The sequence below is a fragment of the Ornithorhynchus anatinus genome, chromosome 3 (assembly GCF_004115215.2).
Source record: "Ornithorhynchus anatinus isolate Pmale09 chromosome 3, mOrnAna1.pri.v4, whole genome shotgun sequence".
Classification (NCBI taxonomy): domain Eukaryota; kingdom Metazoa; phylum Chordata; class Mammalia; order Monotremata; family Ornithorhynchidae; genus Ornithorhynchus; species Ornithorhynchus anatinus.
In genome coordinates this window covers 109,572,306-109,582,716 of record NC_041730.1, presented here as the reverse complement: position 1 = coordinate 109,582,716, position 10,411 = coordinate 109,572,306, and the positions used below count along the sequence as shown (strand labels likewise).

The following is a 10,411-nucleotide window of genomic DNA, read 5'->3' as shown; positions in this document are numbered from 1 at the left end:
AAGCACTGGGGTAGATACAGGGTAATCAGGTTGTCCCACGTGAGGCTCACAGTCTTTATCCCCATTTTACAGATGAGGTCACTGAGGCACAGAGAAGTGAAGTGACTCGCCCACGGTCACCCAGCAGACAAGTGGCAGAGCCAGGATTCGAACCTATGACTTCTGACTCCCAAGGCTGGGCTCTTTCCACTGAGCCACGCTGCTGTACTAAGCGCTGGGATAGATTCAAGATAATCATATCCCACTTGGGGCTCACAGTCCAAGTAGGAGGAAGAACAAGTATTGACTCTCCAATTGCAATCGAGGGAACTGAAGCATAGAGAAGGTAACTGACTTGCCCAAGGTCACACAGCAGACATGTGGCAGACTGGGTTTCGAACCCAGATCCTCTGACCATGCTACTTCTATAATTGTTATTTTTATAGTATGTGCTACACACTATGTGCCAAGCACTGTACTACGCACTAGAGTAGGTACAAGATGATTAGGTCAGGAAGTCCTTGTCCCACGTCGGGCATCTGGTCTAAGTGAAGAACTCTGTCCGTGTAGGAAAGCCAATGGGGAAAATGTAAAGTAGTAAGTAGTATTTACAGTTTGTCCCACTTGGTGTGGGGCAAAGAATTAGGCACTTGAGAAGTACAGCTGTAGCAGTGACCTGAAGTGAGGGCTGATAGATGTTCTGGGCTGACTGACAAGACTGCAGTTAGCCCTGAAATGAGACGCGGGGCCCTAGCATAGCACCATTTAAAGAGAATTAATGAAAACAGAAATGTACGAGAATGTGGTTTTCCACAGGACAAAAGTTGGTTGTCAGTTGTGAATTTTCCTTTTGGATCTTTCATTTGATTTGGAACTGCAGGCCCGGTTGGAGCCAAGGAGCAAACAATGAGCTATAATTAGAAGAGAGAGGGGAGAGGAGGGCCAGGCTGGGCGAAGCTGCTGGGGCCAGCCACTTTAGCTGTTCTTTTCCAGGGATTGGTAATATTCAGTCAGGACTTTCCAGGCTTTGGGGGCCATGAAACCATCTGGAGGGTTTTCTCCTTCCCGGGCGAGTTTCCTCATCCGCGTTCCCGAGATGAAGTCAAATTCGCTGTGCCTGTTGCAAAACGGTGACTGGGTGAGCAGAATCCGCCCGAGCGATTCCTACCGCACACCTGGCTAGCTACCTGGGAGTCACGCTTTCCCCATCAGCTCCCTCTAAAACCTCCTCAATCGTCGGGAATGGGTCCCTCGGCCCCTGAAAACCCCCCAAAACAGAGGAAACCCGGGTAATCTCACCACAGCCGGCCTGGTAGTCCCATGGCAACGGCTTTCCCAAGAAGAAATAGAAGGCCAGAGGGGTTACTGCTGAAGAAGTTTGTTCTAGGGGGTAGACCTTTCCCACTCCCTCCTTCTGCACTGTCTCTTCTTCTTTCATCTCCTTCCAGTTCTCCTCCCCGTGTCTCCCCACCCAATCTCTGCCTCCACTCCCCAACCGCAGGAGGCCGGGTGAAATTCCGGCGCTCCGAGAGGCTCACCTGGCTGGGTCGTAGAAGGCCATGGATTTCTCCACTTTGTTGTACGCCGCCACTCGGAAGGGGATGATTTCCACCGAAGTCAGGCCGGGGGCCATGCTCAAGACCTTCCCCCCGTGGGTGGGCTCATACAAGTCTTTCTTGGTCTCGGGATGTGGCATGCCCGCAGGGTCCCGCCCCACGATGTAGAAATTGGCTCCTGCGATCATCCGGGCCCTGCAGTGCCACTGGACCTGAGAGGAGGTGACAAACACACTCGTGAAGCACAGACCTGCAGAGCTCCCGGGGAGAGCTGGTCACGCTGTGTTGGACCGAGCAGCGTGGCGTAGTGGATAGAGCCCGGGTCTGGGAGCCAGAAGATCACGGGTTCTAATCCCCGCTTCGCCACTTGTCTGCTGCGTGACCTTGGGCAAGTTGCCTCACTTCTCGGTGCCTCAGTTACCTCATCTGTAAAATGGGGATTAAAACTGTGAGTCCCATGTGGGACATGGACTGTGTCCAACTCGATGATCTTGTATAGACCTTTGTGCTTAGCGAAGTGCCTGGCAACCAGAAAGCACTTTAAAAATACCACAGTTATTATTATTATTGTTATTATTATTGCATCTACCCCAACAGTGCCTGGCACATAGAAAGCTCTTAACAAATACCATCTTTTTATAAAAGCTACTGACCTAGCCTGGGTTTTTCTGACAGTCTCATTCTGCCCCTTAGAGGCCTTTCAGGCAGACAGAGGAACCAAATAGACCTGGAACCAAAAATGTCTGGTTCACAGTGACAGATTTCCCTGTAGGTCTCACTCTTGAGTGGCATATTCGGGTGAAGGTGGTGATTTTTCCAACAAAAAATAAACCGAAAACGTTTTCCACGGGGAAGCCGAGGCCCTTGGATGTGTTTGTTTTCCATTGCAGTCTGTGCCCTCCAAACTGTACAAAGACCTTGCCGTTGGCCGCCAAGGCTACAGCATTTCTTGTGCACCCGAGGTGGCTCGCAAGTCGCAAGTGCTTATGCAAGAGATGCTTTTTTTGCCAGATAAGGAGTGGTGATAAGCTAAATGCCTGTGGAGATCACATGACTAAGCCACCCATAGTAAAGACCAAACTTCAGCAGCAAACCACCTCTCTACTTTTAGTCGCTTCGACACTTACCTGATGCCCACATCCCCCCTTCGAAAGCCAATCCTTCAGTGGGTTTCTGGAAGGACGATCATAATACTAATAAATTGTGGTATTTGCTAAGTGTTTATGTGCCCACCACTGCACTAAACGCCAGGGTAGATAATCAGGCTGGACACCGTCCCTGTCCCACACAGGCCTCACAGTCCAAGTGGGAAGGAGAACAGATATTAAAACCCTATTTTACAGATGCGGTACCTGGGGCAAGGGCAGTTAAGTGACTTGTCCAAGGTCACGCAGCAGGTAAGTGGCAGATCGGGGATTAGTACCGCTCAGTATGGAGTGAAATCCCCAGCCCATAGATTGTAAGCTCCTTGTGGGCAGAGGTCATGTCTCCCAACTCTGCTGTATTGTTCTTTCCCAAGGATTTAGCATAGTAGTGAGCACTCAGTAGGTACCATTGATTGATAAATACTAGTCCATTCATACTCTTGTAACAAGGGGGGAGATAATTCTTCCTGAATCCCACATTAAGGAAGCCGCACCAGCCGGATGCATCCATATAACTGTTTTTCCCAATAAATCAATAAATATCAATAAATATCATTTTCCCCAGAGAGCCTGGCAGAAGATGTGGTAGGAAGAACCACCCTATCAATCAGTGGTATTTATTGAGCGCTTGCTATGTGCAGAGCACGGTACTAAACACTTGGGAGAATATGATACAACAGAAGACGCTTTCCCTACCCTTATTGAGCTTACTGTTGTGGAGACAGACACTAAAATAAATAATTTATAATATATCATTTCAAGATATGTACATATGTGCTACGCTGGAGTGAATATCAAAGGGGGAAGCAGCATTAGAGAAGCAGCATGGCTCAGTGGAAAGAGCTCGGGTTTGAGAGTCAGAGGTCATGGGTTTGAATCCCGGCTCTGCCACTTGTCAGCTGTGTGACTGTGGGCAAGTCACTTCACTTCTCTGTGCCTCAGTTTCCTCATCTGTAAAATGGGGATGAAGACTGTGAGCCTCATGTGGGACAACCTGATTACCCTGTATCTACCCCAGTGCTTAGAACAGTGCTCTGCACATAGTAAGCGCTTAACAAATACCAACATTATTATTATGGCCTAGTGGAGAGAACACGGGCCTGAGAAGCAGGAGGACCTGGGTTCTAATCCTTGCTCCACCCCTTGTCTGCCATGTGATCTCAGGCAAGTCACTTCACTTCTCTGTGCCTCAAACTTCACTTCTCTGTGTCAGCCCACACAGTTTGCTCCTCTCATGCTAGCCTTCTAACTGTGCCTTCATCCCATCTATCACGATGCTGACCTCTTGCCCTCGCCTACCTCTGACCTAGAACGCCCTCCCTCCTCATAGCTGACACTGACAATTACTTTTCCTGCCTTCAAAGCCTTATTGAAGGCACATCTCCTCCTAGAGGTCTTCCTTGACTAAGCCTTCCTTTCTTCTTCTTCCACTCCCTTCTCTGTTGCCATCACTCGCTTCCCCTTCCAGCCCCACAGTGCTTATGTGCATATCTGTCATTTATTTATATCGATGTCTGTCTCCCTCTCTAGACCATAAACTCATTGTGGGCAGGGAAAGTGTCTGTATATTGCAATATTGTACTCTTCCAAGGCTTAGTACAGTGTTCGGCACACAGTAAGAGCTGAGTAAATACGATCGACTGACTTGTCCGTTGTGTGACCTGGGGCGAGTCACTTCGCTTCTCAGTGCCTCAGTTATCCCATCTGCACAATGGAGATTAAGATCGTGAGCCCCATGGGGGACAGGAACTCTGTCCAACCCGATGAACTTGTATCTACTTAAGTACGGTGGCTGGCACATAGTAAGCGCTCAAAAATACCATTAAAAAATAATGCCTAAAGGTCAGAGATCCAAATGCCTAGATGAGTTTCAAGTTCCCCACCAGGAATCTATCCAAGAGACAGAGGAGACGGTAGAAGCGGTTTTGGGGGGGAAGGGGCCAAGAGGACATAGTCTGCCCCGAGCAGGGTCCGCCTCACCTCAGTCGGGCCGGCGTAGAGCATCGGAGACGGGAAGATGGCGATGGCGGTGGAGCTGGGCTCGAGGACTCCCTCCTCCAGCACGGCCGCGTGCTGCTTCATGCGCCACTCCAGGGGCACGTCGTCGTCCTTGGTCCAGCCGCCCAGCGGGTGCAGGAGGAGCACCGGCTGCTTGTAGCCGCGCTCCAGCAGGCGACGCCGCGTGTCCTGCATCAGCAGCGCGTGGCCGTTGTGGACGGGGTTGCGTAGCTGGAAGGCGAAGACTGCATCTGCAATGAGAAGGGGCACGGCGTCCCAGCGGGATGTGGGCGCGGAAGGGAAGACGCGATGAGCAGCGTGGCCTTGTGGATGGAGCATGGGCTTGGGAGTCAGAAGGACCTGGGTTCTAATCCCGACCACACCACTTGCCTGCTTTGTGACCTCGGACCAGTCACTTCACTTCTCTGGGCCTCGGTTACCTCATTTGTAAAATGAGGGTATTAAGGCTTTGAGCTCCATGTGGGACAGGGACTGTGTCAAACGTGATTATCTTGTATCTACCACATCGCTTAGGACAGTGCCTGGTATAGTAAGCGCTTAAATATCATCACAAAAAACCAAAACAACAGTCTTCCCCCAATTGGTCACTTCTCCAAATCTACCTCTCAAGGAGGAGGAATCGTAAAAAGGGCGTGATGCCCAGCGTGGCCTTGTGGAAAGAGCTCGGCAGTGGGAATCAGGAGGCCTGAGTTATAGCCTTGGCTTTGCCATTTGCCAGCTGAGTGGCCTTGGGCGAGTCACTTTACTTCTCTGTGCCTCTGTTTTTCTCCTGTGTAAAATGGGACTTAAATACCTGCTCTGCCTTTCCCTTAAACAGTGACACCCATGTGCGGGGCAGGGACTGTATCTAAACTGAAGTGCTTAACGCAGAGCTCTGCACATAGTAAGCACTCAGTAAATACTGTTGGTGAATTAACTTGTATTTGCCCCAGCGCTTGGCACGTTGTAAATGTTTAGGTGCCACAGTTGTTATTAAAGCCTGCTTTCTGGACCCTTCTCACAATAGCTACTTGAAACATGCTTTCTTAATAGCTTGAGAAGCTTTGGATTGCCCCTCCCTCAATTCAATAAAACGGCAGTTCCAATAATTATAATAATTGTCATATTTGCTATGCTCTTCATATGTGCCAGGCACTGTATTAAGCGCTGGGGTAGATACAAGCTAATCAGGCTGGACACGGTCCCTGTTCCCTCACAGTCTTAATCCTCATTTGACAGATGAGGGAACTGAAGCACAGATACATGAAATGACTTGTCCAAGGTCACAAAGCAGACAAGTGGCAGCAGCGGGATTAGACTCCAGGTCCTTCTGACTCCCAGGCCCGTGCTCTATCCACTAGGCCGTGCAGCTTCTCAATAAAATGCCAGTTCCATCTTTTCATAGCAGCATGGCCTGATGATACAAATCAGGAGATCTGGGTTACAATCCCACTCTGTCACTTGTCTGCCACGTGACCGTAAGCAAATCACAACTTCTATGTTTCTTAATTTTTTCCTCTGCATAATAGGAATTTAATTGCTATTCCTCCTCCAATTTCGACTATGAGTCTCATTTGTTTTGTTCTGTTTTGCTTTGCAGTCTGTCTCCCCCGTTCAGACTGTGAGCCCGTTATTGGGCAGGGATTGTCTCTATATGGTGCCGAATTGTACATTCCAAGCGCTTAGTACAGTGCTCTGCACATAATAAGCGCTCAATAAATACGATTGAATGAATGAATGTGGGAACAGGTGCTGTATCTGATCTAATCGTATTGTACCTGCCCTTGTGCTTACGGCACAGTGCTTGGCACATAGCAAGTGCTTAACAGTCAATCAATCAATGTTATTTATTGAGCACCTACTATGGGCAAAACAGTCAGCCAATCATATCTTTGAATGCTTAGTCTGTGCAGAGCACTGCACTACACGTTGGAGAGTATACAATGAAACAATAGAACAGACACATTCCCTGCCCACAGGGAGCTTATTAAGAGACTTACAACAGACTTGGTAGATGCAATCCTTGTCCACAGGGAGCTTATAGTTGACGGCAGGGGGGGAGGGGGGGACACAGACATTAAAATACATTATCGATAGGGGAAATAGTAAAGTGTAAGAATATTTTTACCTATTTGTGGCGAGCATTGAAGTACTTAAGGGACACACAGTCAAATGCATAGTAAATCAGTCATATTTATCAAGCGCTTACTGCGTGCAGCACACTGTACTAAGTGTTTGGGAGAGTACAGTATAACAGAGTTGGAAGACACATTCCCTGCTCCACACTAGGCTTACAGCCTAGAGGGGGAGACAGACATTTACATAATTAAATTACAGATATGTACATAGGTGCTGTGGGGCTACAGGAGGGGTGCAAATCCACGCAAGGGTGACACGGAAGACAGTGGGAGACGGAGAAATGAGGGGTTAGTCGGGGAAGGCCTCTTGGAGGAGATGCGCTTTTAATAAGGCTTTGAAAGTGGGGGGAGTGATGGTCTGTCGGTTATGAAGAGGGAGGGCGTTCCAGGCCATTGGCAGGACGTGGGCGAGAGGTTGGTGGTGAGATAGATGAGACTGAGGTATAGTGAGTAGGTTGGCATTAGAGGAGCAAAGTGTGTGGGCTGGTTTGTGGTAGGAAAGAAATGAGATGAGGTAAATAAATAATAAATAATGATGGTATTTGTTAAGCACTTACTATGTGCCAAGCACTGTTCTAAGCACTGGGGTAAACAGAAGGTAATCAGGTTGTCCCATGTGGGGCTCACAGTCTTAATCCCCATTTTACAGATGGAGTAACTGAGGCACAGAGAAGTTAAGGGACTTGCCCAAGGCCTCACAGCAGACAAGCGGTGGAATCGGGATCGTAACTCACGTCTTCTGACTCCCAAGCCCGTGTTCTTGCCACTAGGCCTTGGAGGGGGCAAGATGATTGAGTACTTCAAAGTCAACGGTAAGGAGTTTTTCTTTGATGTGGAGATGGATGGGCAATTACTGGAGGTTCTTGAGGTGAGGGAGATGTGGAATGGATGTTTTTTTAGAAAAATGATCCGGGCAGCAAAGTATGGAGCGGAGTGGGAAGACACAGGAGGCAGGGAGGTCAGCGAGGAGGCTGATGCAGTAAACAAGGCAGGACAGGAAAGTGTTTGTATCAACATGGTCGATGCAGAGGGAAAGGTGGACAAGGGAAATAAAGGACTTAGTCTGGGAAAGCCTCTTGGAGGAGATGTGGGTTTCTTAAATTTTCATTATTATTCCTAGTTTCAAAAAAAATTAAGCAAAGCTTTATAGGTGAAGAAAGGCCTTGGCTGGGGAAGATAGTGGATCCAGTTGGAACAGTTCTACCCACCGGCATTCATTTCTTTAAACTTCTGTTTGAGTTCCAGTGGTGTTAGACGGTAAAGATCCAAGCCGTCGTTCCATCTGATCCTCTCCAGCACATGCAGGTCTCCCCCAACCAGCCAATCTCCGCTTGCCAGGACCATCTTGGAAGAAAGGAAGGGGTGTTGTCAGGGAAAGGCAGCTGAATGCAAGAATCCCAGTGATCCGTGCTGTAGGCAAAGCCCATTATTTTCTAATGTGCCCAGTTGGGTTCCCAAGAGCTGCAGATGATGTTATTTGTTAAGCACTTAATATGTGTCAAGCACTGTTCTAAGCGCTGGGGTACATATAAGCTAATCAGGTTGAATGCAGTTCCTGTCCCACGTGGGACTCACAGTCTTCATCCCCATTTTACAAATGAGGTAACTGGGGCACAAAGAAGTTAAGCAGCTTGCCCAAGGTCATACAGCAGAGTGGTGGAGCCAGAATTAAGACCAAAGTCTTTCTGACATCCACTGACATAAAAGGGAACTTAGAGAGAATCAAGCGGGGATGTATTTTCTGCATTTCTCTTGTTGGAATTTCACTGATCCAAGCATTGGCTTAAGAAAATCTCCCCCCAAAAGATACTCTGGATGGGGAAGCAGTGTGGTCTAGTGGTAAGATCCCGGGCCTGGGAACCAGAGGACCTGGGTTCTAATCCCAGCTCTATCACCCTTGTCTGCTGTGTGACTTGGGCAAGTTGTTTGATTTTTCTGGGCCTCAATTCCCACATCTGCAAAATGGGGATTCAACACCTGTACCCCTCCTACTTGGACTCTCAACCCCATGTAGGACCTGCTCATTTAGTATCTACCCCAGTGCTTAGCACCTAGTACTTAGTACCCCAGTAATATGTGCCTGGCACAAAGTAAGCGCTTAACAAGCATCATTATTATTAGTAGCAATATTATTATGCCACAAAGAAGGTAATGTTTTAAGAATGTGAAAGAATGGAGCTAGATTTCCACTAAACCATCACCCTCCCCCCGCCAACCCCCTGCATGCCCCCCCCCACCCCACACACCTACCTACTTTTCAACTAAATCTTTCCACCCCAGTCCCTCCTCCCTTATCCCAAGGTGAGGTGATGCAAGGAAGTGAGGAAGTCGATCTTGATCCACTGGACTTCTCAAACTGGACAATGAGTTTCTTTGGACAAAACCGGCCTAAGATTTCCCTGCATCGCATGGTCCGATGGACATCGAGTCCCCCTCCCTTAGTTGTGTGACACTTGGACTGGATGGAGCCCCATCCCAGAGTGAGGTTATTTAGGGAGACCCCTCTGGAGACACCAGGCTTCAGTCCAGGGTAGCTGAAAATAATAATGATAGTGATGTTTGTTAGGTGCTTACTATGTGCCCAGCACTGTACTAAGCACTGGGTTAATTTTATTTTTTTTAATGGTATTTGTTAAGGACTTACTGTATGCAGGCACTGTACTAAATGCTAGGATAGATGCAAGATAATCAGGCTGGACACAGTCCCTGTCCCCTATGGGGTTCACAGATTAAGAGGGAGGGTTACACCTGGACACTAGTGCTGAGTGACCAGAGCATCCCAAACAGGCCAATTGAATTTTTAATTTTAGATCCTCCTAAATGATCAGCTCAGATTTCCTTAGCCAAAGTGAATCTTCATTGGAAAAAAATCTAAGCACTTCAGTCACCTTGAAAATATCCTAACACTTTCTGTGGTTGGGTTTATCAGTGTGTCCTATCCTACCTGGGCTTCCCTGCTTTTGGAAAGACCCTGTATTAGACTTTCTGCCCTCTGGGAATGGGGGGCAAGGCCCAAAAGCCCTGCCAAACGCTACTGATGTATCTGTGGAGGCGTGCCTGGCACCCTCCCCAGCTCCAGTCAACCAGTGACCTCTCAGGCTCCAATGAAACGAGTAATTGCCTTCCCTCACCGGCCCAGGGCTCCCTGCCCAGCTCAAATCTAGATATCTTTTGGAAGGAAAAAACAAGACCATGTGTCATCGTGCTTTCAAGGAAATAAGGCTTTGTTTTTCTCAAACCAGTGAGATTGTGAGTTAATATGTGTGTGTGTGTGGCGGGGGGTGGCTTGTGTTTGTTTCCAAATGCTTCTTCATAAGCTTTCCCAGAAATAAAGTTGGCAGATTTTAATACCATCACTCTAGAAATGCAGCACTTCCTCCTCTGAACTATGGGATCTAGATCTTAACTTTGGTGGTAGACGTGAGAAGTAGCGTGGCCTAGTGGAGAAAACACAGGATTGGTAGTCAGGAGACCTGGCTCTGCCACTTGCCTGATGTGTGACCTTGAATAAGTCATTTGACTTCATTGTGCCTCAGTATCTTCTATAAATGGGGATTAAATACCTGTTCTGCCTCTCCCTAGACTGTGAGCCTTG

The 10,411-nt window shown here is 48.2% G+C and overlaps 1 protein-coding gene across 1 annotated transcript in view; it reads right to left on the bottom strand.

Moving 5' to 3' along the window:
- Window positions 1-440: 440 nt before the first annotated feature.
- The window catches only part of PAPSS2 (3'-phosphoadenosine 5'-phosphosulfate synthase 2), a 90,130-nt gene continuing 80,159 nt past the window's right edge, over window positions 441-10,411 (bottom strand). The window contains exons 9-12 of the mRNA XM_029060655.1: window positions 8,025-8,160; window positions 4,661-4,929; window positions 1,518-1,747; window positions 441-1,096 (exon numbers count right to left, since the gene is read on the bottom strand). Coding sequence (XP_028916488.1) covers window positions 955-1,096; window positions 1,518-1,747; window positions 4,661-4,929; window positions 8,025-8,160 — 777 coding nt within the window. The 3' untranslated portion in view covers window positions 441-954. The remainder of the gene's footprint in view (window positions 1,097-1,517; window positions 1,748-4,660; window positions 4,930-8,024; window positions 8,161-10,411) is intronic.